This window comes from Athene noctua, chromosome 4 (assembly GCF_965140245.1).
Source record: "Athene noctua chromosome 4, bAthNoc1.hap1.1, whole genome shotgun sequence".
NCBI classification, from domain to species: Eukaryota; Metazoa; Chordata; class Aves; order Strigiformes; family Strigidae; genus Athene; species Athene noctua.
Window position 1 is genome coordinate 50600940 of NC_134040.1, and position 26870 is coordinate 50627809.

At 41.6% G+C, this 26870-nt stretch overlaps 1 protein-coding gene across 1 annotated transcript; it reads right to left on the bottom strand.

Annotated features, from left to right (window-relative positions):
* Positions 1 to 954: 954 nt before the first annotated feature.
* Positions 955 to 3362, bottom strand: NPFFR2 (neuropeptide FF receptor 2). Its single transcript, XM_074903945.1, has 3 exons — positions 3035 to 3362; positions 2367 to 2466; positions 955 to 1795 (listed from the first exon to the last, which is right to left on the bottom strand). Exons 1-3 carry the CDS (start codon positions 3360 to 3362, stop codon positions 955 to 957), a joined length of 1269 nt encoding a protein of 422 aa, XP_074760046.1.
* Positions 3363 to 26870: the final 23508 nt, after the last annotated feature.

The following is a 26870-nucleotide window of genomic DNA, read 5'->3' on the forward strand; positions in this document are numbered from 1 at the left end:
GAATTCAGAATGTCCAGGTGGAAGCAATATGAGTACAACCACAAGACGACCCAGGAACTGGTGAGTTTAGTTCAAATACTCAGAACATACTTCCAATATTTCAGTTAATGAGAGCTATAGAATAAGGGATTGACAAGTTCAAGGAACAGGCTTATGCTTCACAGAAGCAGCTAAAAGAGTCATACCAAGGACCCATACCTGAACAAAGAGAAATTTATGTTAAATAAAGAAGTGAATTTATTGGATTAGCAGAGGACTTTTTTATAAATCTCATTAGTGGGTATTTTTGTCTAGAGATTATAATTATTTCTTAATGCAACAAGGGGGACATCCTCAGCCACACTGGGTTGGAGCTGCCTGGAGCCCCAGTAGTCAAACCCCCAGGACAGGGGATGGCTCAGAGCCCTGGCAAATATTGTGAGTCCCTCCTTTTTCCAGCTCCACAATCTAGCTGGATGCTACAAACAGCAGTGGTGTCTTCATTGTCTGATACTGGAAGAAAATTGTAGGTACTAACAACAACTAGCCTTACATGCTGAAACATTACCATAAATATTGTTCAAGCAAACCCTGTTGCAGCTGCTCTGAGAGATTTGCAGAAGAAAACGAATCAGTGAATATCTAAAGTAATTGTATCATAGTTCTCTTTCTCTCTTATATCACAATAAATAGAAGGTAATCCCATTTTAATCATGTCTTTGCTTCAGCCCAGTTCAAGACCAGTGAGTCATCACTGACTGCAGGGGATTTGCCACTGGTTTAAGCTGGTAACACAAAGGGCTGAATTTGGTTGCCTACTTATATCAAACATTCAGATACCATGCAGGTTGTGTATCTCCTTCAGAATAAAAACATTGACATTTTTGTCAGAAAGGGCCTTACGGAACATGAATTTCACAACACGATAAATAAGTTCTGGTAGGCATAAATCATTTAGGTAGTTTGTAGCATGTTTCACTTAATTCCATCATTGCAGGGCTCTTCTAGATCCTCCATTACCAAATCCTGCTGGTTATTCACCCAGTTTCCTTTCTTAACTGTCTTCCTCTCCTCCTTAGCATTTTGACAAGCTTGATCCTGGGGTGTCTGGTAGTTGGCAGCTGGCAAAATGGCATTGCTCTGGCCTCGGTGAGAATAGACCTCTCTCTGAATGATCTCCCTATAGCAGAGCTGAAGTTTAAAGGCTGCCTGAAAGCCTCGGCGAAAGTTTTCGTTAAAGAAACCGTAGATGATGGGGTTAACACTGCTGTTGAAAAAGGCCAGCCAGTGAGCGAAGGGGTAGATATAAATGTTGATGATCTGCAACTGGATATCTGAAAGGTTGGCGTAGTCTGAGAGCATCATCAGAGTCCACAGGGGAAGCCAGGACAGCGTGAACAGCAAAGCCACAATAATGAGCATTTTGATGACTTTTTGTTTCTTCTTAGACACACTGTGCCGTTGCTCCTGGCTGTGTTTTCCCACCATGGGCATTGCTGTGTTGAAGAGAGCAATGCTTATCCTAGCATACATGATAATAATGAGTGACAGGGGAGCCAGGTAGATGTTAGCAAACAGAACTGTCGTATAGATTTTTCTCATTCCTGGGTTAGGCCAGTCCTCCCGGCACCAGTATACCGGCCGGGTTTCATTGCCGTAGCCAAGGATCACCCTGAAATGTTTCTCTTCTTGTACCTGCAGCATGACTGCAGAAGGACACATGATGGCGATGGCCAGAATCCAGATGACTGCTATAATGGCAACTGCTGTTGAAATGGTCAGCTTCTGCTTAAATGGATAAACAATGCATCGAAACCTGTGGCAAAGACACATGGGGACATACGTGGAGAAGCCATTTAAGGCATGCTTAATCAAACAGGCAAGCATACACACATGTTTTAAATTGTCTTTAAATTAAATTTTCTTTAAAGTCTAGATGGAATCACATCCTCATCCTTCATAAACCAGTGAAGATGCATTTAGTTGCTCCACTTAACAGCTGTGTTAGTAAAAACAACCTTAAAAAAACAGTCATATTTGCTGTTAAAATTTCTTCATTCTGATATGTCTCCATACCAGCCTGCTGCTTCTGTTACTTCCTTTAACCAAAGCGGGAACTAGTGCCTCTACTATCTAGCTTAATAGCTAAGGAACAAACCAATTCTAGGCAGCCAGGTGTATCCCAGCTGTACCATCTTTAAGAGATACCCAGTCGAGGAGCAAATTGCTATGGCTGCTCTTCAGACCAGGCCACATTTTGTTTTGCTTAATCATTTTAGGAACAAAATACATATAATTTATTGCAGTATTGTGTGGATTAATTAATTGGCCTCAGGTGGCCAGAGGGAGATGAAAGTGACAGTTTACAGTCTCTGTAATCATCTTACCTGTCTACGGCAATAGCAACTAGAGTGAAGACAGAGGCAGAAACAGAGATTCCTTGGACCATTCCGCTCATCTTGCAAACCAGGCTCCCAAAAGGCCATCCTGGAAGGAAACAGGCAATTGAAATTGCTGCCATCTCACTGCAGCACTATGCTTATACGCATAAGAGGAAATCCACCCCAGAACTAATACATTTCTTTTGCTCTGTAAGGCCATATCAGGTGTTAGGGAGGCAGCGGTTATGTAACAAATGCTTTGCCAAATGCCTTGGGTGAGTTTCCGATATTTCAAAAACCAGCAAAGCAAACATTTGTGGTTTACCATCCCATTAAAACAAGATCTCAAGACAAAAAAGAGAACTGACCACTACAGTTGCTTGTTCTCAGTATTTGGCTCATAGCATCTCCCAAATTTTCCTAAATGTATAACCTGGTAGTGAGAGAATCCCTTTCTAAAGATGAGGGATGTGGAAGTCAGAAAGGACAGCCCCAGTCAGAAGGTGGGTTAGAGGCATGTTTTCCTCACCTTTGACTTCCAATGACTTGAAATGCCTACAGAGCCCACTCAGAGATGTGTACCTGGCCCTCAGGGCCCTTGGGGAGGCCAGCACTCAGAAATGCTTGCAAGTCCCCCTCGAGCTCTTTCTGCCATGTGGTACAAACCAGCCTACCTGCAATTATGTTGTCCAGGAGGGTGGTAGGCATGCAGAAGATTCCCACCAGTAAATCACTGACAGCCAGGTTTAAGATGAAAAGGTTTGTGACTGTATGCATATGTTTGCTCCTCAGGACAATAAAGCAAACCACTCCATTGCCAACCATGCAGAGTAGGAAGATCAGGAGGTAAGAGACGATGAAGACAGCTGCCACCGAAGACTGATGAAGGTAGAAGTCCACATAGGAGACGTTGCCTTCTAAGTAGAGGTACTTATAAGTCCCATTATAATTCAGTAAGTGAGGCCAATCGAATGAAGAGTTTGAGTCCATTTTCTGACTCATGTTGTCATGTGCCTTGAAAGATATTTTTTAGAAGGTCATTTTAGTGTGCTTGAAAATGATCTGAAGACGTGTGACTAGTTTGGATATACTATATGCTGAAATACATGCAAAGCTCATACCTCCATGGCTTATTTTAACAGTCCATGTTCTGAGCCTCCCCAGATAGGAAAAGCAACAAATATTATGAATTGATTTTACGACACAGGCATACAAAAGTGACCAGTGAGACTGCTGAAGGCTTTCTTCCTTCTGCAGGCTCTATAAATTAAGTCCTTCCTTTCCCAAAGAAGAGGAAAGCCAGACAGCATGTGAACAGGCCTATTGTATTGTGTCAAGTAAACAAACCAACAACCTGAACAGTTTGTTTTGAGGAAAAAAAAATAAATCAGAATTCTTGAGAAATCGGTTTACTCAACAGTTTGAGTACTCTGGCATTTAGGCAACAGTGAGATTGCTGAGCCATAAAAAACAGTGATTAAATTAAAGATTTCTGAAGTGGCACAAACCTTCTGCCTGAATGTATCTAAATCCAATCCCATTTCATTGCAAAGGAAACATTTTTGTGTACAGCTGGTATTAGACCACAGTTGGTTTTACTTCCGTGCTTATAAGCTACATAGGTCAGGAGATGAGCCTGCAAACATGAAGGACTGCACTGTGTCTAAAACATGCAGAGATACAAGATAGCTGGATTAATTTCCTAGCGCTGCTACTGAATTCCTATGTGATCTTGGGGAATTCGTAACCTCTCCATGTTGCATTTTTCCTGCTATAAAATGTGAGTAATACTTTTCCCACATGGTTTATTCACACTGCAAAGTAAATTCTCCCGTTTTGTATTTTATTAGATTACTGTTGGCAAAAACTAAAAGCTTTTTTGAGAGATTTTTTTCGTCTGAACTTTCTTGATATTATATCATCTCAGTTTCAAGCTAGAAGTATCTGTGTCTGCTGTGTTGCAGCAGCAATGTTTTTGCTGGTGTGATGGCTTGAATATAAGAGATCCAAGACTTTTGGAGTGTTTGATGAAGATAAAAGGATTAATTTAAGGCAGGTACAGAATTTGTATGCCCCAAACTTAGTTACTTCCAAATGTAACTGAATGATACTATTATAACTTTGTAGGCCAGAATCTGTTTTTCTTGTCCTGCAACACCTCTAGTTATACAAGACTGGGGTGTTGTGCTCCTCCTGCCCACAACCTGACCTGTATTTTCCATAATCTTATTCAAGTGATATTCATTAGTGACAATCCTGATGGATGCATCTGGTTGTGATGGCTGCATCCGCCTCAAAGTGGATTTGGGGGAGACAGGTAACAAGGCAACAGCCAAGGGCTAATTTAAACAATGCACCCACCTAACCACAGTGCTGGTCAATGCTCAACTCAAGCTAAATTTGGAAGAAACTAACTTCTGTAGTCTGTATGTAAAAAGTCAATTACCTTACTCCATCAATAGTGGACAGTCTAGGGCCTGTTGAGCTCTCCTGCATGGCAGCAGGCTGCTTGCCAGGATCTCCCCCTGAGCAGAGATGCTGCACCAAAATTCTAAATCAAATCTTAACTGTGACAAACTTCTAACATCTATATTATACAACTCACGCAGAAGTCGTACAAGTCTACTTAACATGGCAGCACATGCATCTTGACATTTAGAGCTGACACCAGATAACCTGGAAGCGACATTCAAAATTTTTTTCCACATTTTATCTACCAGGTGGAGGTGTCTAAACAGGGGGATGGAGGTGTTCCTAACTTCAAAGAATAGTAAAATGAATTGGTAGCAGAAAGCATAAAATTAATGTATGGGTGCAGGTGCCTTTAGGACACTTACAAATTCCTTTGTATAAATGGAATTTAAATTAAGGCACAAGCATCCAAATCCTGATGAGCTTGTATGTGAGGGAAGGAAAGTGCTGGCTATACCTCTTTCCTTATGAAAGGAAGCTTGGAGAAGGCCCTTTTTTGTGCAGTTAAGGTTTTAGCTGTCTCTCCAGATACGTTATTGTGCGGTGTGTGCTGATTTTCCCATATCTGTGGAATAAGGATGGAAGGTAACATTCTTTTGTCACTCCACATATGGCAGCCCTCTCCCCAGGAAAAGAAAATGAGTGTTAGGTATCAATGCTGAAAAGAGCAGGTGTTTTTTCTTCATTCTTCTTGCTAGGTTTTACTTAAGAGTTCCTAATTTACTTTCTGTCTCTGCCTGTTGTTCCCTGATATATTTACTCACATGTAATCCTCAGGAAGGCATTGCAGCTTCTCTGTATTTTACTTGTCAATGAAATCCAGTAACATCAAAGCTTCTGCAGTGTTTTACTTCCAGGTAGCAAATGCAGTAAAAAAATATTTGGTTTGATATGCCTCAGGGTTGGAACAAGCAGAGTAGTGAAGAGAACGTCATGTTCTGGTGTCTTCTGCCTTTTTAGAAGTCCACAGCAGTACAATGTTTGTAATGGGTCTCTATTTTTACATATTCATTAAAATGTCTGCATGTTAAGGTACGCAGACAAGAATCTGAAATGTCTCTCAAAAAAAATGGCTGCTTGTATGTTTTAACAAAGCAGTGTATACAAGCTAGCTGTAATAATTACATATTCTCTCTGGCTGTCCTTATGGATAAATATTGTTTATTATCTTTATTGGCTTTATTCAACATCTTTTCAAAACTATTGAAAATATTTTTATTCAAATGTATTATGTGCCAAATGCTTTAACTAGCCAGATATCAGAGTCAGCTGCTGTGGAAAGTGTTTTAATGCCAATTTTACTGTTCACTCAAGATAGTAGGCACTGATACATTTGCATACAAACATGCCTGAGATAAACAGGGTCGGCAGAATTCAAATATAGATATTTGACAATAGTTGTTTACACTGTTCCTTTAATCACAGATCTGGAGCTGTGCTTTATAAATCCCAAGAGATGCTGCATCACTAAAACCTGTTTAAAGCTTAGCATCTCACACTCTCCCTTTTGGCTCGTGACAAGAAATAGAGTTATTATTTCCTCATCATCCCCCAGCCAGTTTCTCAGGGCAGTAAGGAGCAGGAGCCCAGGCTCTCCCCACCCAGGGAGATGGCTGTCTAGGTGAGCAGCAGAGCCTACTGCAAGAGCTTCCTTCACTGGGAGAGGCAGTGGGGTGCCTAGCTCGGTGCAGCTGTGCTGGGTGAGGCCCAAGTCTGGAACAAGGAATCTGGAATCTAACACACCACTGTTTGCTCTCTAGCTCCAAGTCACTTCTGAACCTATCAACCAATGGTATTAATCAAGTTAAAAATGTGAGGGCTCTTACATTCAAGCCTTCTTTTCCTGATGGCTAGTGATGAGAGTAAGCAAGGAGCTTGGTTTAACACAGGAGAAGTTACAGAGCAAGGGATGGAGCAGACAGTGCCAATGATCTGACACTCGTTACATGTTTAGAGTAAACAAAGTGAGGGATGGAGCCACCCTAGACTAATTGCTGCATTTCGGGCAGTAAATGCAGCTGTGCGAGAAAATCAGAGTTCCACTCTGTGTGGAGTAAGCACAAGACTTGTGCTCCTAGTTTTGAAAATTTTGGCAAAGAGTAGCAATACACCCAGTCCCAAGAGTTGGGAAAAAGTGAGACCCTCAACCCCTTCTCATCCTCTAACAAAAATAAACATGTATTTGGCTCCTTTATTTCAGCTTCTCTGAGGTTCCACCTAAATTCATGTTCTCCAACATTTCTCTGCAGATAGGACAGCCACAAACATGTTCTTTTAAAATTATCATTGTAAATTAACACTATTTTTCTTCTGTAATCCTTTGCTACCCAGAGGTGGTACTTTAAGACAGACACTCTAGCTTGAGGAAGATGGTTCTTGTCTCATGTTGTGCACCCAGTCCCCATGAACAATGGGACCTATACTGTCACAAAGCAGTTCTGCCTTCCCTGCCTTCTGTAGTTTGGCTTTTTGAGGGGTCCATGACAGTATGAGGGAAAAGTTCTTTGTCATTCCATGATAGAGGAGCTTTGTTGCTGCTTTGCACCTTATATACACAACCATTCACAGGTTACACAGGCTTTTGCTGGACTTTTTACAAGTACGAATTGTTTCACAGGTTAATACTAATATGAGGCTTTGGACCCTGGAGTACAAACCCTTGTGGGTCATTCCTATGCAATGGCAGTATACTAGTGAATTACTTACAGTTCTGTTCATTAGGACAACTGAAATGATATCTTCTCACATTAAGAGCAGGAGGAATAACTTTATAATTATTTTTTGGATACATAGCTTGGATTTTTTCTCTTTTTCTGCCAGTGTAAAGCAACAGCTTTCAATCTTTTCAGTAATGAACTCTGGAATAGTTTTTGTTTGTAATTGATAAACAAGAAGTTGCAAACAGCCTCGAGGCAAAACTGGAGCTGTGTCTTGTCTTATGTGGTCTGATCACAGTTGCACTAATGAAATTTTATATCATTGTGGCTGTAGCAAACAGCAAATTTGCCGTACAAATACCATAGCTTACAGGAAATGGAAAATACACATGGATTTTTATTATATTGTAGCTGAGGTGGAAAAAGATTGGATTGAAGAAGAAATGAAGGTAGTGCCTTGTGTTTTCACAAGATACTTGCCAGTTAAAAGAGACATTGATAAATGAGAGAGGCACAGAAGGCAGAAACGTAAGTCATGTAAGAAAGGGGAAAAAATAATGCAATGCATAAATATTACAAGATGATAAATAAAAGTAATTTGCTTCCACATGGTAATTTGATAAGGGCATGGCCTCCTTACTTCATTTAATATACCAGAGGAAAATTTGCAAAGAAGTAAAGTAAGAGCCTCTGCTAGTGAAAAACTATCCAGTCCCATACACTGGGTTTTTTAAACCCAAGTCTCGTACACTGTTGAAATCCCAGTAACAGCGCCCATATACAAATATGCAGTACAAAGTCTCACAGCATAACCAGGACAATCTCAAGCCACTGGATATGAAAAAAATCAATTTTCCATTTTTACAAGAACAGTTCAAGGTAATTATGAAGTGAACACAATTATTTTTGTGTTGGCCATATGGAGGAAGTCTAGTAATCACTGGAGCCAGCCAATACTGCTTCACCTTTGTGTACAACCATCTGGTTTTTTAATCTTGATTTCTGTGTGTGTGAAATCTCATCACAGAATCCTCTGAGGCTTTAGAACCTGAACAAAGGAACCTTCAGAGGCATGAAGAAGAGAAGCATGTTTTTGTGGAAAAAAAATATTTAATGTGGTAAGTGCTAAAAAATGTGTTCTTCTGTTGTCATGAGCTCTATACTCAGTAATATGTCAACTACAGAAATTTCTTGGAGACCTTGGAAAATGATAGCCTATCTGGTCTGCTGAAAAGTTAGAAAATCCTGATGGCAAAATGCAGCCAAGGAGGGATGGCAAAAATAGCAGTACCTCATTCTCTAAGTGTCTTAGAAATAAGGAAGACAAATACATGGCTTATCCTCTGACTCAAGGGATCAGAAAAAGCTATTGACCAAGATGAACAAATTGTTCTTGCCTAAAAAACTGTAGAAAGATCAACTGTGAACATTCCCAACTCGGTGAAGTGCTATTAACAGCTATTTTTAAGAATTAAGTAGGTCATGTAAAGTAGTATTAAGAGTGGGAAGTCATCACAAGTGACCTGTGCCTTAATGAAAAGTGATGTTTTTGGAGGAAGCAAGAGCAAGGAAAGTGGTCCAATTGCCAGCCAGGCACTTCGGTTGCAAAAGACCATTTCCTATGGAACCAGCTTAAAACCAAAATGAGGTGCAACAGGGACACACTACACAACAGTATGCAGTGAGGCAGGAACAAGTCAGGGGAACCACTGACTGTGTGGCAGTACTGTGGCCAAGGAGCTGGGGTTTATACCAAGTTACCAGCTGAACGAGAGGCAACAGCACCATGACATACAAAAATGGCAGGCACCCGAATAACACGCAAACAGCACAGTAGCATACAGAACACATTAAATACCTCCATGCTGTTCAGTACTCCAGGCTTATTTCATTTGCTGCATTTAGTTCTGGTTGATTTCATTCTACAGATTTGGATCAAGTGCAGGAAGTCTATAGGAAGTCACAGGAAAAATCAGAGGGTTCAGAAGTATGACCTACAGGGAAATATGGTAAGATAAGGGGTCATTTAATGTAAAAAGTTAAAATGTGGCAATATGTTCTCCCATTTTCCTGTAAATTTCAAAAATACTTTATCATAGTATCATACATTTCAATAGGTTAGACATGAAGGATGTATGTCTGCAGTTCATTGCATCAGGGCTCATCTTTGCTTTCTCTTCCAGAGAAAGAGCGAGGCATCAGCAACAGCCAAACACCAACTTCCAGACTGAGCTCAAGTACATGACAGACAGAAGTGCAGAAACAGTCACTAACAAACGGGAGCACCTGGGTTTGCCAAGATAAATGCCAAAGGCAAGACAGCCTTTTTCCCCAAGTCAAGATTTCATTAGAGCATCATTAACTTCTTGGAAATTGTTTTAAGGTGTGGTTTAACTTCATTTTGCACTTAATGTCAGTTTCTCAAGTAAGCAGAAGTGTTGAAACTGTATAATACAAGTCTTGAACTGCAAACTCTGAGGATATTCGAGTTAAGGTAGTAGAACTTACTCTTACAGTATTTTATTTACCTTTTCATACATCAGAATTTCCATGATATTTTATATGAAATATCACAGAGGGTCTTATTTCAAAGTAAGCAATATCAGAGGGAAATTGAAAGCTTTCAGCTAGGAAAAAGGAGCTGTGAAAGAAATGCCATGCTAAAAATAGCAAGTTACAATATTTTTTTTTTTTTTTTTCTTACTGGCATTTACTTCCATGAAGAAAACAAGTATACAATGAGAAGCAATTTTCTCATTTTTAAATGGGCAATCCCAGGGAAACATACCAATCTTGAAGCTGCACACAGAGCTCTTATGAATAGTCTTAAACTGTTTATCCTCCCCTAACAGTCATTTATCTAGGTAGCCTGAAGTGGGAACAAAAGGAAGTATTTTGTCTAAGTTACTTTTTTGAAAGATCTTAAACTAGTCCTACCCTGTCTAGTTATAAAGAACAACTCTATTGGTAGGATTGCTATAATAAACAAAACAAGACTTAACTACAGGTTACTCATCCGCTTGAAGCAGAAATACAAAACATTTGGCCAAAAAGCCAAATCTCAAATGTAAATCAGAAGATGCTAATAGCAGGTGAGGCATTCAGAGCAAGTTTCTTATGCTTCTCTAGAATATATAATTTTTTCCACCGCTTCATTCTTCTGACATTCAAGTAATATTACACAGTTTTCATGTCAAACATTGATTTTATTACCACACTGAGAAAGCTCAAAATTTACCATAGCAAAGCCTTGCTATAGCTAAGCATCTTCAGCCATTTGCTGATGCCAATGTTTGAATTTTATCCTTTCAAGCATATACACAACTCCCACCAATCTGTCCAGGAACATTCAAAATCTGAAATATCCTGTTTGGCTAATAAATATGGGGTGGAAGTTTGTCAGTTACTTGTTTTGCCTTTTTATCCATCATGAAGCTGTACAACATACTGCACAAGGAGAACAGGGGTTGATAGCATAAACAAATACAGTGACAGGGTTTTGAACATGAGCTGAGCAAGTCCTTGGTTAGACAGTAAAGTGAAAGTTACCTAATACTTTGGTAGCAAAGAAAAACAGAGAAAAGTCTTTTCTGCAAGCATGTTATGTTATGATAGAAGTAACATAACATACAAGAATTATTTGAGAATTAGAGCTTAGGCTGCTTACATATTGCTTGTCATTATACTCCTCTTTTTTTGCTTATTGCTTAGTCAACCTTTAAGCTTCTGAATTTAAAGTTTTTCTATTCAGTGTGTCACAGGCAGTTTTAAAATGTAACGAATCTCAGCCAACTGTTCCCTGAAATAAGGTTAAAGTAAGATTTCCACACACAGACACACTTTCCCAGCCACTTTATTAAGAAGCCTGGCAAGTCATAAGATTTTAGCTCACTTATACTTGGAAATGGCTTTGTCATCTTCACAGGAATTCCCCTAAGACCACTCACAACCCAAATCTCAAAGTTTCCCATCTATTAGTGGCCTTTTTGCAACTAGAATTTAAAGAGTCCTTTTAGCCCTAGTCATCTTTGGCCAGCAGCAGGATGAGAAACAAGGATGGTACTACCACTAATGTCAGCAGCATAGGGGAAAATAATCATATGGCACTCAGCTGAGTAGAGTACAAGGAAATTATACAACACATTCAGTACAGGACTTGACCTGGTCATGATAAGAGACTTAAACCCAAGTCTTAAATTAACAGCTGCTGAGTCAGAAATCTAGCACATATGTGAGAGAACATCTGTTTAGAAGTTGCACAATACCTAATTCTTACTGAGGCTAAATTAAGGTATTAGAACACACTTCCTGCGTTTTCTGTTATGCCACCTGATGATGTTCTTGAGTTTTCAGTATAATATCATAATACATCAAGAGCACAATAACTCAGATACATCCTTTTGACAGTTACTGCAAGTTACTTGGTGCTTAGGACACATTCAAAGGTATTAATACATAGGGTAACTTTCCTTTTGAAGGTTCACACCCACACACATACCCCACTCCATAATCTAGCACTATTAAGTAGAGTACTGGGCTTGCTACTATAAAGGAATGAATGCTGTACAAGCCAGAACTGTGCAGAAAACTAAGTGCACTCATTCCATCTTGCCTTTACTATTCTGACGTGCATTCAGCAGAGCAGGGATGAGTTTCTCATTACATTAAGTGGGTCTTTGTGGCTAAAGAGTAAAACTTCAAAGAAAGTGCTTTAGAAAAAAAGCTAATACAACAGGGAGAATGCTGCTCTTGCTAACTGCAATGTGCATAGTCACTGTGTGCACCAGCATTAGCAGCGTTCTGAAAATAGGCTAGCAAACCTGCCACATTTCTCTCTTCTCCTTCGTTAACGTGGGCTGATCAAACATGTTCATAATTCCTGCAAGCCAGACACTGAGCATGACATTCTTGGTGCCCTTTGCTAACCCATCATATATGGTGTGTATCTGTCCATTTTAATATATAGTTTGAATTCAGAAGGGGAAACAAGTCCCTAGTTGACAAGATTTCAGTAGATTTAAACTATTTCCATCAAGTCCTCCTGAGATTCAGTCTGTAAGTAGCAGCTTCCCATCCATCATGGGAAATTGTCCAGGGACCTTGCTAAATATCATCTGAACTAGTCTGAGCTTTTTTCACTGGAGAGATACTCCAGTGAGCACTTAGCAGTAAGTGTTGTGGATTAGGCTATAGGAACAGTTAAATGATCACTGCCAGTTTTTTTCCAGCACTAAATTTCTCACTAATGGGAGATGAGCCTCCTAAATTGCCACCTTCCTGATTTTTACCATCCCCAGTCCTTCAACAGTGGCTGGATGGTAGGCACAAAGCTGAATCATCTGATCTTATGTGCAAGTTAAGGCTCTGCACATCAGTCACTCCTTGTCAGAGCACTCAGGTGGAGATGACAGCCATGTCATTTGGAGTATTGAAAGTGAACAGAATAATTGGGGGAGTAGGTAGAAGGAGGAAGCAAGTATAATCATAGTTTAGATAGAAGCTGAAAGGTGGGACAACTATGAGATAGTCACAGTGGAAAATAAAATTGGCAAGTGAAACAAGAAATTTAAGAGCCCATCATTCAGGTTTCAAGCTAGTTCACTAGGTATGGAGAAACAGGCACCATCATGATGTAGTTTATGCCCCCTTCCCCAAATGCGGGCAGCGTAGAGGGTCCTGTAATCACTGAGGAGTGAATGGCCAGAACTCAGCCCAGAGTTCACTGACACCAAGTCATTAGCCCAGACAGAAACATGGCATGGACATGTTGGTTTTTAGTCTGCTGCAAACAGCCAAGAGATGCAGCAAACCAATCTGCTGTGTTGTGTCCTCTGCAGTAAGCCTCTAAGGAAGCAGTTAAGTGCTTCCTCAGGCAGCATGCAAGTGTCCCTAGAGAAAGTCCCATTCTGTGACAGGGGATGATGCTCTGGGGAAGATAGAGTCCTAGCTAAATAATTCAGCAGGTTAACCCACTTTCCCACCCATCCTTTCCCTGCTGTCAACCTCTCCAACTAGCTGAAGAGCCAGCATTGCCTTACAAGCAACCCCCCCAGACAGAGCTGGGAGCAGTGCAAGTAGTTCAAGTCCCAAACCAAAAAATTCACTCAGACTGTTAAAGAGTGCTCCTTGGATCAAACACAGACCCAACCGAAGCACAACACTTATTTTGATGCTAAGACTAAAAGAATCTGACTTTAAGTCTTAATTCATGTTGTTTTGTGTCCAAGTTAAAATTGTATTTTAGGGTAACTCCAGAAGCTACTGTCACACAGGTACTGCTGTGTGGGCAACAAAGGGTGACAAGATTCATACCAGCACAAGAGTAACTGGAAATGCAAATGCAGGTAGATATTATTGCAGCCATCTCTCTAGGCAGAGTTCAGCATTAAAACCTCAGGAGATCCAATTTGCTGTCAAAAAGTTACTCTCACTATAGCAAACTGAGTACAAAACCAGCATTAAGTAAAAAAAAAAAAACAACTCTATACAAGCATAAATTAAGAGAACTAAACTCAAGAAATTATGTGCTCATGACAGCTTCCTCAAGTGCCATCCTCAGCCCAGTCATCAAAACACTAATATTTCAAGCCAACCAGGACAGCATTTTTCCTGAAACTGAGGGCTTGGACAATAGAATTTGGCAGTATTTATAACATAACCTCCTGCATGGCTTTTTAAATATTATAAAAAAAACTTGGAAAGATATATGGATATTTTTAAAAATTTATTATTTTACCCAGAATATTGGTTTCTATCTAGAACTACTGAAGTGGAATGAAGAATTTATGTTGTTCTTTCAGTCTCCTTTCTCCTACCTAAGAAAGTGTGAGCTGCCAGCAGCCTGAACCATAACAATACCAATGCAAATAGCACATCACAAAGGTTCTTTACACTAGATTATATCTAAGCTTATTGTGAAAAATGGGCAAGAGCCATATAATTATTTGATTTAAATCTATTTTAGCATGGAAGTGTTATTGCCCAATATGAAATAGGCATGAAAGCAAACAGAGCCTGTGATCTGGAGTATTCTTCTCCTTAGCTGGAAGGCCCACCTCGATACAACATACTCAGGTTGAGAATCTCTGTTTGGTCTATATACAAGAGAACACAAGTGTTTTATTTACAGAACAAGGGGAAAGGGGAGTATATCACAACCAGATGAAGCTAACCAATACGCATCCATTTTTGACAAAAAAATCACAGTAACAGATCCAAAGTTATGAGACTTAAACCCTCCGTCCAGATATCTGCTGTAATTACACACAAGTAAAGGTATGTGTGAACTACCATTGGAAAAAGAATGTTTCCCCTGCACCAAAACACCCCAGCCTACTCCATGTAGAAGGAAGTCTTAGAACTACAGCTACAAGCCCTGCTTGTTCTCAGCTAGGACTTGAACTAATGCTGGTTTTGGGTTGACTTAACTGTCACATGCAAGTATTACCTTAAATCTGTAAATACAGACATCATTTTGGAGAATTGTCCTGGTTTCAGCCGGAATAGAGTTAGGGTTTTTTGCCTAGTAGCTAGCACAGTGCTATGTTTTGGATTTAGTGTGAGAATAATACTGATAATGCACTGATGTTTTAGTTGTTGCTAAGTAGTGCTTACCCCAAGTCAAGGATTTTTCAGTTTCCCATGCTCTGCCAGCAAGGAGATACGCAAGAAGCTGAAGGGAGCAGGGCCAGGACAGCTGACCCAAACTGGCCAAAGGGATATTCCATACCTCAGAATGTCATGTTCAGTATATAAACTGGGGGGAGTTGGCTGGGGGACAGATCACTGCTGAAATTAGCAGATGGTGAGCATTTACATTGTACATCACTTGTCTGTTTGTGGGCTTTATTTCTCTCTATTATATTCATTTACATTACTATTATTATACTTTATTATTGTATTTAAGTTATTAAACTGCTTTTATCTCAACCCACAAGTTCTATTTTTCCCTGATCCGCTTCCCCACCCACTAGGAGCAGGGAGAAATGAGTAAGCAGCTGCATGGTGCTTAGCTGCCAGCTGGGATTAAACCAAGACTGGAACATAACTCAAAAATACATGCTTGTTCCCTCCCTCTATACCACTTAGTATATACTAGCTCAAACTCAGCCAGCTGCACATGTAACATGAAACTGATTGTGGGGGTTATATGGTTGACATTTTACATCAGGGATCACTACTTAGAGCATTTTACCTCCTCACCCAAGTTCCCAGTAGTAGAATATCTGATTATGCTTTATTAGAAATTAAGCAGAACAGTCTGCCTTGACAAAGGGCAGAATAGGTGGACTACCTGTGCTAAGAATTCAACACTGACTTGCTGCACTTTGCCACAACCAAAGATCAGATTTGTCCAGAGGCAACACCTTTAATCTTTAATAACTGTACAGACTAAGCAGAAGAAAAAACTATTAAGGTTATAGCAATGGTTTAACCTGTATAGTATCTCTCTAGAAAGAGCAAATAGTTTGTAGGAGGACTGCAGAACAGGAGAGTGAACTCTTCCTATACCTTCCTACTTGCTAACTTGTTCACTTTCACTGACAGCACACCAGCATCTCCATCTACAGTTACTTTAAATACGCACTTGTAGGTTTATCCACTGATTCTTTCCATGAGTTGCTCTAATCATTTGAATCCTTATAGTACCCTTGAATTCCCATTTACTGCCACAGTGACTTGATTTTTTCATTATGCACCGATCAATTAACACCACTCAGATTTTAAACCTCACCTGGATAACCATGATATAGACAATAATCTAATAGAGGTCACAAAGTTTACCTACTCCTATAATATTGAGACATTACCTCTCAGTTACCTGCTGGGTTCAAGCTGTCAAGTTTGAGGTGGCTTTCTGACCAAACATAGACTATTCCCCACATAGTCATCTATGTCCCCTTCCCTGTGTTTTTCCAGGTACATTGCAATCTGTCAGGGATGGAGGGGAGAGCAGCATGCAGCACTAGTGACATGAAAGAACCCAGCACTTTCATTGGCATGGTAAGCTGTCCTACTTTGTCATCTTCTCTTTCCTGATCACCCCTTTTGTCCCTGATTAGCATTAAGCATTATTTCACCAGGTTGCCACCACTTCAAGACCTCCATGAAAATAGCTACTGGAAGCTACTGTTGCATGCACCTATTGCAAATTAACCATGCATATGTATTTCAGCTCTAAAAAGGATTATTCTATTCTGCACCTGCACTCTGAGATCTCCATCACTATGAACCTGAACTCGTATGTTGAACCAAACTCTCTCCACTCTCCTAAAGCAAATTCTCTTCAACGAGTGATAGCTGAAACTCAGGTGTGCCACAATTATTCACAACATTTGCTTCTGTATTCAAAGCAGCTTATGCTGAGAAGTGTAGTATATTTGATGGGCCGCTCTAAGCTGTCTTCACCTGTTATTTTGCTTATGTACCTTAAATAACATAACCTGTACCAGGCATATCATAACACTGCTGCCAGACAGTTGCTCTAACCACCTAGGTTTATCCACTGGAAGGCAAGAGCAACGCAAGCACTCTAAGCATAGTGACTAGGGTCACCCTATGGTTATTAGCATTTTAATGAAACCCTTAGCCTCAGGATTTTAGGCTTCAGTTTTAGAGACTGTTGAAAACAAACAGTACAGTAACTCTTCCTTCTAAAGAGGAAGTTAGTGATTTCCTTCAAGAGAGAGAATTATTTTTCTGTCAGTGCAGTACTCTTGATACCTTTCATTTACCATGTCAGAAAGCTAGCAGATCTTGCTGTGGGGGTCTGCTATAGACCCCCCAACCAAAGCAGTGAGGTGGATGAAGCTTTCTATAAGCAATTGGGAAAAATCTCACGGTCACTTGCCATTGTTCTTGTGGGGGACTTTAATCTCCTGGGTATCTGCTGGGATCACAACATAGCAGAGAGGGAACAATCCAGGAGGTTCCTGGAATGTGTGGAGGATAACTTCCTCACACAGCTGGTAAGGGAGCCGACCAGGGAAGATGCCTTCCTCTGTTCCAGGGAAGAGCTTGTGGGGGAGGTAAAGGTTGGAGGCCGTCTATGGTGCAGTGACTATGAGATGATTGTTTCTCGAAGGATCAAAAATTCAAAGAGAGGGGTTAGTAAAACTGCCACCTTAGACTTCCGCAGGGCTAACTTCGACCTGTTCAAAAGACTGATGAACAAAATCTCTTGGGAGGCTGCCCTGAAGGATATGGGAGTCCAGGAAGGCTGGACATACTTCAAAAGAGAAGTCTTAAAGACACAGGAGCAGGCTCTTCCCATGTGCCAAAAAACAAGCAGGCGGGGAAGGAGACCGGCCTGGCTAAACAGGGACCTTTGGCTGGATCTCAAGAACAAAAGGAGAATCTATTGCCTTTGGAAGAGCAGCCAGGTCTCTCATGAAGACTATAAAGATGTAGTGAAGCTATGCGGGGAGAACACTAGGAGAGCCAAAGCACAGCTAGAGCTCAACTTGGCCACAGCTGTTAAGGATAATAAAAAAATGTTTCCATAAATTCATTAACAGAAAAGAAGGATTAGGGAAAATCTCCCTCCTTTACTGGATGCAGAGGGGAACATGGTAACTAAGGATGAGGAAAAGGCTGAGGTGCTCAATGCCTACTTTGCCTTGTCATTAGCAGTGGAACTGCCTGTTCCCTGGACACCCAGCCTCATGAGCTGGGAGATGGGGAGGGGAAGCAGAATGAGGTCAGCACAACTAAAGAAGAAGTGGTCAGAGACCTGCTACATGGGACCAGATGGGTTGCACCCAAGGGTGATGAAAGAGTTGGCAGATGTGCTTGCCAAGCACTTTCCATGATGTACCTGAAGTCATGGCTAACTGGGGAAATCCCATTGGACTGGAGGGTGGCAAATGTGACACCCATCTACAAGAAAGGAGAATCCAGGAAACTATAGACCTGTCAGTCTGACCTTGGTGCCAGGGAAGGTCACAGAGCAGATCATCTCAAGTGTCATTAAAAGTCATATAATGGACAACCAGATGCTCAGGCCCAGTCAGCATGGGTTTATGAAAGGCAAGTCCTGCCTGACAAACCTGAACTCCTTCTATGACAATATGACAAAATAACCCAACTATTGGATGAAGGAAAAGCTGTGGATATTATCTACCTGGACTTTCAAAAAGCATTTGAGAATCCTATGGGGAACTTGTCATATGAAAACTAGCTGCCCATGGCCTGGATGAGCAAACGGTCTGCTGGGTCAAGCACTGGCTGGCTGGACGATCCCAGAGAGTGGTGGTCAATGGAGCTAAATCCAGTTGGCGGCCAGTCACAAGTGGCATTCCTCAGGGCTCAGTGCTGGGACCATTTCTGTTCAACATCTTTATTGATGATCTTGATAAGGACATAGAGTGTATCATCAGTAAGTTTGCAGATGACACCAAGTTAAGCGGGAGTGTTGATCTGCATCAAGATAGGGAGGCTCTATGGAGAAACTTGTATAGATTGGATCAGTGGGCCAACATTAACAGGATGAGTTTCAACAAGGCCAAGTGCCAGGTCCTGCACTTGAGCCACAACAACCCCATGTGTCGCTACAGGCTTGGGGTGGTGTGGACAGAGAGCTGTCTGGAAGAGAAGGATCTGGGGGTTCTAATTGACAAGCAGCTGAACGTGAGCCAGCAGCGTGCCTGGGTGACCAAGAAAGCCAAACGGCATCCTGGCTTGTATTAGGAATAGTGTGACCAGCAGAAGTAGGGAGGTGATAGTGCCCCTGTACTCTGCACTGGTGAGGCCACACCTGGAGTATTGTGTCCAGTTTGGGGCACATCAATCTGAGAGACATCAAGGTGCTGGAGTGAGTGCAGAGGAGGGCAACAAAGCTGGTGAAGGGCCTGGAGAACAAATCCTATGAGGAATGATTGAAGGAGCTGGGAATGTTTAGGCTTGAGGAAGAGAAGGCTGAGCGGAGACCCCATCACTCTACAACTTCCTGAAAGGACATTGTAGAGAGGTTGGTGCTGGTCTCTTCTCACAGGTAATTAGTGACAGAACAAGAGGGAATGGCTTTAAACTCCAACAGGGGAGTCAGACTGGATATTAGAAAAAGATTTTTCACAGAAAGAGTGGTCAGACAGTGGAATAGGCTGCCCAGGGAGGTGGTGGAGTCACCATCCCTGGATGTGTTTAAGGGTCGTTTAGATGAGATGTTGGGGGATATGGTGTAGGGGAGAACTTTGTAGAGTAGGGCTGATGGTTGGACTCAATCCCAAGGGTCTTTTCCAACCTGAAATGATTCTATGAATTAGTCAACAGGTTCAGGATACATAATCCTGCTACAAGGAGAGGTCAGGCCAAAGTTTTCAGAAAACCTTATCCTTAGATTTTAACGCTATGTGGGAAATCACTTTAGTCTATAAAGTCATCTATCATTATGTAATTATATGTCACCTCTTCTGGTTTAAGGGCATTAATGCATCAGTCACTGACATCAGCTACTACCAGACTGCTAAATGTTAAGCTTCCATATAAATAATGCAGTTCTCATCCAGTACACATGAAGTCTTGCTTTCAGTTTGCAGAGTTCAGGCTGTTCAGCAGGTCCCTGGCTCAAGGCACAGATGTTCTGTTGACCATGACCCTGTTAGTCATCCTACATTCTGTTTACCCTTGTGGTACCTCAGTCCCATGAGCAGTGAAAGCCAGTGCAGACAGTCCCATTCTGTTTCTTCTTTCCATGGCAATGGCTGTACCAGACAGACATCCTCATCTAACAGGGAACTGCAAGTTCAAGTCAGTTTTCTGATGCACTGTGATTCACACAGAAACTACCCACTGATACAGCTTGGTGAGGTCAGAATATAAGTCATAAGACTATTAGAGCAATACTGTGGAAGTAGTTGACCCAGCTCAATTAACTTGCAGCTTCATGACAGTCTTCTCCCCATCTTCTTGTTCCTTGTTTACAGAGCTCTGCAAGCTGGTACAGCAGCAATAGCCACAGCACTCCAGACAGTTTGCTACCCACTTGCCTCTCTGCAGTCCTCTTAAGAAGCACCTGAGTACCTTTGCCTTTAGCACTTCATCACCATAACATCAGCCCCAGTGGATTCAGCAAAAGTATAAGTCCATATGCCAACAAAGTAAATGAGGGTGACAGAAGCCTACCATATGAGGATTTGCAAGGATCTACATATTAGTCCAGGGTCTACACAGTTTGCTTACCAAACCACATGCTACATAACGTCAACTTTTAACCTTCAAGAGTCTTAGATTTCTGTGGAAGCAAAGAAGTTCTACCGAGATGCTTATTAAGGAGATTAACATCAACACAACACAGGATTTAGGATGTGCAATAGACATAAAGGAAAATAATCTGATTGCTGCTCTGCCTCAAGCTGTGAGGACTAGAGGTTTTCCTTGCTAAGATATTCCTTTTGAGAAAAGCAGCAGCATAAATCCATTCCTTTGGTTTGAGATGCCATCTTACAGGTACCTAATTGCAAGCCTCAAGAAGTGTTTCTCCCTTGCAGAGAGTTACATTCAATTATAATAATTACCTTTTCTCCAGCAAAATACTGATCCCACTGCATTTTATACTTTGCAGCTCCTGAGTATGGTTCAGATTTAAAGAACAAGGCACTAGTCCTCTGAAGACAGAGTTAGATAACATAAGGTACTTCAATATGAGAGAACTGTCTGGAGCTTGGAGGTAGTCTGCTATTGATACAAAAGCAAAATAAGAGCATGTAAAACTTTTCTTAGTCACCGAGGAAAAAAATTGAAGTCACCTGTTTTGAAAGCCATTCTGACTGAAATGAGTAGTTCACTGGATAAAACGGGTTGTCCTTGACCCAAAATGTATCCCAAACGTATCTTTAAATAGAGTATTCATGTTGATTCCCTTCAAAATAACATTTAAATTCAGGTTGAATTCTCCTCTGTGCACATCTGGTGTTTGACCTGAACACAGTTACATTGTTAGCACTAACAGAAATACAGTATGGACTATTAGAGGTAGAGCCAACACAAAACTTGCTCTAAAATACTCTACTAGGCTTTCCACACCTTCATTCACAGCTAAATTAACATAACTCTGATTCCTGACATATAAATTTCCCAGAGTCAGCAGGGCAGGTTTTAACTAGGACCATTTGACAACTGATCCTTAAAATATTATTTCAGCTCCTTTAAATTGACAGCCATCTGTAGAGTCACTCAGGAAAAAGCAAAGCAAGTTACATAAATGGTTCTACTCACCCCTCTTCCACAGTAGGTCTCTTGGAAGCAACAGGCTTTTCTTGATACAAACCTGGAGCTCTGCACAGGGATTAAGCAGGCAGCCCATTTAGATTTGCACTTTCAGTAGCAGCAATGCAGATGCCCTCCCACCCCACCACACACATTGGTCCTTTCTTGGGGGTGTGGGCAAGTGTTGTTGTGTGTCCCCCCCCCCAGCTTCTGTATCACAAAGCCATTTGAGTCAGAGGCATCTACTGCCACTCCCTACCCCCCCAGCACATGAACTGGTCAGTATTGCAGCCTTGTACTCCCTGGGACCAATTTAAGAAGCATGCTGGGGCAGGGGGGCTTACTTACTAGATGGCAGATGCCTGGCATCACCAGTAGCCCCATGCAGGCAGTATTATGTCCCCAGGTAAATTGGAGCACCCCTCTGTCATCTCAGAGCAGAATCAGCATCCCACATCTCACACAAAAACCTGTTGCTGACAAAGCACCTGCAGTTTTAACTCAGCTCACAGCTACAGCAGAGGGAGGAACAGCCCAACTCAAGTTAAAAGCAGCCCCCCCCCCCACACACACACAGGATACCCCCACTTACAGGTGCCAGAGCTCCACAGCAGTTGCTTGTTCAGTGCATCGAGGAGGAAGGCTGCAGCCCCAGGCACAGCAGAGAGGCAAGAGACCCTGCAGCTCCTGCCTGATGCAGGGAGGAGAGAGAGAAGGAGGGACTGGAGAGAATAGCCCAAAGCTTCCAAGCCGTGGGACTAGAGGGCTGTCACTGGCAACCACCCCTGTCCTGGGGTGGAGGGGATGCCTGATTTGTACATCAGGGCTCGGTTTCTTGCATATATTTCATTGTAGAGCCTCCCCCTTCTGCTCTTCGAGGCATCCCTTTGCCTTAGGAAGACTGTTATCAGGGTCAGGGACTAACAGACAGCATCCCACTGACACCCCCCCAGCCATTACAGCTGAGGGGGAGCAGCAGTCCAGATCGTTCCCCAGTGCACTTGAGTGCTCCCCAGCACAGCATGCAACTCTCAGGTTCTTGTCCTGCATGCTGAGCTACAGCATTTAGATCAAGCCTCTCTGGTGAGGAGGCAAGGGTAGCTTTTAAATCAGCAGCAGGAACTAGGGGAAAAAGAACAAACTGTATGGCCCAGGTTAAACTAGTTGGCCCTTGTACCTGAGATTACAGTTTTGCCTTACCTGTTTCTGCCTCCTCAGAATCCATCTCCTGGGCAGACATCAGTGCCAAAGCTGGTAATATTTATCTCATGATTACTAGGAGCTTTCTCTCTCCCTATATGGCTAAATGGTAGAGAAAAAGAATCTCAGAAGGCTAATGAGTGCTTGAGGTCCAATTTACATCTCCACATCCAGAGCAAAAAAAAGCTACAGGGCTCTGACTTAAAATGGAAAGAGTGTCCCTGCTCTTAGGGCATTCCCCAGAGTACCCCTCCATGGGTACAGGTTACCAAACCAGCCAGCCCTTTTATCTGAACTAGGCTTAAGCAGGTAATAGAAACCTTGCCAGAAATGAGGACAACAAGAAGTTATACCATAATGCTATAACCAGACTGTGCATTTCTAGGTATAAGCAATAAGGCAAAAGTTTACACATATATTTCAAAAAAAACACTTTCCAGCCTTATTTTATCAGTCAGTAAAAGTAAAAGAAAGTCATTAAGTTATATGTTACCACTAAATCAGGTAACAAAACTAGATTACAATAAAACTGGAAGTCAAAACTTAAATCTAACAGCAGCAGAAAACTAGGACACCTTCCCCCTCCATAACCCTACAGTACCTAAGTAGGAGTCAAATGTAGTCTAATAACACTATCCAAATAAAAGACAAAAATAAAGACAGCAATTAAAAAAAATTTAAAATCAAATGATAAGAAAAAAGAGGGTTTATAACAAAGCTGTTATTGAAATAAGAAATAAGCCCCTTGGCCTGAGCTTAAATGCAGAACTGGGGCCAATTGGGAAGGGTGTGTGGATGGTGGAGGCTCCAGGGGAGGCCATCAGCGTGATGGGGACCTGGTGGGGCACTCTGAAAGCCTCTACCAGCACCTGAAACCAATTAGCTCTGACATCTCCAGTGCTGGATTCCCAGCAAGGTGGTCAGCATCCTTCAGTGCAGGCTGAGGCAGAAACATCATCTCAATTTAGGATGTGTCCAAGTGTCTTCTCTGCAGTGACGCACAGTGAGGGCAAGCAGTGAGAAGTGTGTGTGTGGTGTATGTGCTGTTAACAGAGTTACCCTACACACAGCAGTTTTTGTGATCCATACCTTTAGATCTGACCATGTGGTGAGTTCAGTCCTTTTTTTATTTTCTTATGATAGTAGGAAAACAATTGATGGGCACAGACTATGAACTAAATGTTTACTATTTGATTTGCTTACTGTCCTTCAAATCAACCAACAACAGCTGAAATTAGAAAAAGCCATTTCAAATAATAAATGTGGGGCCAGACAGACAATGGAGAAACATTTTCAGCTTTTCCAGATGTCAGACTCATCTCAAGCACATTAAGAGCAAGTACCAGGCTGTCATGATTTGTGGCCAGCAGCACGGATGGCTGTAGCAGAAGCAAGAAGGTCTCTATGGATTCTGTGTATGGGAGCATCAATCTCACACTTAGATTAGGTACATACATTTTGTTATACACCTCGGAATATATCATGAGGCTTGTAACAGTCCCATCCGGCCCGACAAAGGAAATAATCTGAAAATTGAAACACCTCATTCAAAAGAAGCCTTTTCTGCCAGGAAAAAATTGAAATGTCCCTGTTCAGCTGGAAGTGCTGTTTTGCATGTGTATGTACACCGAGATGTGCTGCTGCCATGGGTATGGGAATCTGCAACAAGCAGAGCAGGATTCAGATTTGTGTCCAGGTGAGTTGCTTGCAGATGTGATGGTGTGAATATTTGCTTTGTTTTCCTCAGAACAGCTCTCAAAGTGTTGATGCATTTTGGGGCTATTTTGTGGTCTAATTTCTTCTCATAATTTGAAAGGTTTTAGTTGTTAAAGGGGAAGTTGCTGCACAGGAGATAAACTATATTTAGGCTTGCAGTTATAGATGTGGTTTTGTTCTTGTAGGTCCTGAAGCAGACTGTGATGTTGCTGTTGTGTGGGATGTCATTATAGATGCTTACAATAGCCTCAGAGGATAATGATCCCCTCTCCTCTGTATACAGGAGCAATCATTCCCAAAACATATGCAGCTCAGGGGAAGTGCTTTTGTTTGTTTTGTTTTGTTTTGTTTTTCAAATAACATGTGAGTTGCAGCTTGCCTGCTTTGTGTCTGCCACTGCACCTCTTAGAGGGGGTTACCTGTCCTCTCAAGCACAGTGTCACAGGCATGTGTGCCCTTGTCACATACTGTGAGAGGATTGGCTGAGAGGGGAGGATGGCCTTGGCAGGTAATATAATAAAAATGGTATCAAACTTCATACTGAGAGTAAGGCCATGATTTATGTTGCAGCAATGATTTCTGGCTGTTAAGTTTGAGAACTCATCAGTAAGAAAGGCCAGGGAAGAAGGAAGCTCTGGGTTTATTAACTCAAGGAATGTAAGAGCGAGTTAGTAACTCAGTGGGATCTTAGGACAGCATGACATGAAGTATTTCTGATTTTCAAAGTTCCCAGAGTATTATAAAGCCTTCACCTGGAATGGGCTCTATTAGTCAAAGCCCACACGTTCAGGAAGGTTAATTTAAAACAAATTGACAGAGATGCTGCTGAAGGACTGGAAGAGGACACCCTGTGTAGGAGAGAAGCTGCAAAGAGCTCTTCATTGTGTAGCCTGTTACAGCACATGCTGAGGCAGCATCTTGGTTTTTGCTCTTCTTGAATCTCAGAAGTAAATACCAGGAAACAAAACCAATATGTTTACTACAAGAAAGTATTAAAAGGGAACCTATTGGGTATAAGCTGGCAATGACCAAATTTAGGTAGGAAATTAGCTTTTTCACAGGAAAAACATACACAAAATGTAATACCAAATTTTTCTAATATGGGATCTTTTCAGCTTGAAAAGAATGCTCCCATGTGAATTCTGAACTCTCAGTGAAGACAGTGAGATTCCTGGGCAGCCATCCTGACATGGTGATATTCGTTGGGTGTGAGCAAATACTCTTTGACCTGTGCAGGCAGGAAAAGAGCAAACACTGGAAAAGGTTGCCTGAATGGCATTTCAGAAACTAAAATGGCCAGCTTTTACACTTCATACTCTCCTTCCTCCTGGTGTGGCATAACTGCCCTTTCTCTCCATCTTTTATTAAATGAGAATTTAAAAGGAAAATGGTTTTAGCTACAGTAATTTTCTGTAGCCAGTGTCAATAGCTGTAAACTGGAGATTTACTGTGTCAGAAGGGTTCCTCAGGGAAGAAAATGGGCCCGGGATGACTTTGTTGGTGGCTGGGGAGTATGGACTTCTTTAGGAGGGGAAAGAAATGAGGGAAACATTACTTCCAGAAGCTGAGTGCAGAAGCTTAGGTGGGCTCAGCAGTTCAGATGTATGTGTGTTTAGGTTGTAAGATGTAGTGTGATTGCAGAACACCAGAGGAGTTTGATGTGAGGCACCTGAGACCTTCAGCATTTGGTTTTGTTAACCAAATGTGACATTACGGTGGACAGCCTTGAAAAGTGCATTTCAGCCACAGGAAGACTACATCAGAGGTGCAGGGAAGTCCTGGATGCTTATAAGCACATTTCTAAACACAGCATCTGAAAAAAAATGGCTGGGCTTCAATCTGAACAGACAAAGGAGGACTGCGGTTGTGAAAATCCAGCTGGAATGGGGTTTTGGCATGTATTCATTCCTGCCTTAATTTCTGACTCTGAAAGATGTTTTACTGACTTGCTGTGGCTTAGAAGGGAATGACCACATACAAAACTGACGATTTCTGCAATTGCAAACCCGTCTTTTAGGTTCATTTCTATGCTTAACCTCACTTGTGGCAAACTGACACCAATCTGTAGATTGTTTCTTTTATCAGCTTTCTCTTATTTGCAGGATGGATGCATCCATCTACAAGAAATACGTATCTTGTTCTGCCTTTGTCAGTACAAAACTGACTTGTCTGTACTTCCTTACGCTGCTGCACCATTGCTTGAGGGAAAGAGTTATTCAGTTTTCATCGAAACTAACAGCAACTGGACTTCAGGTCCTCA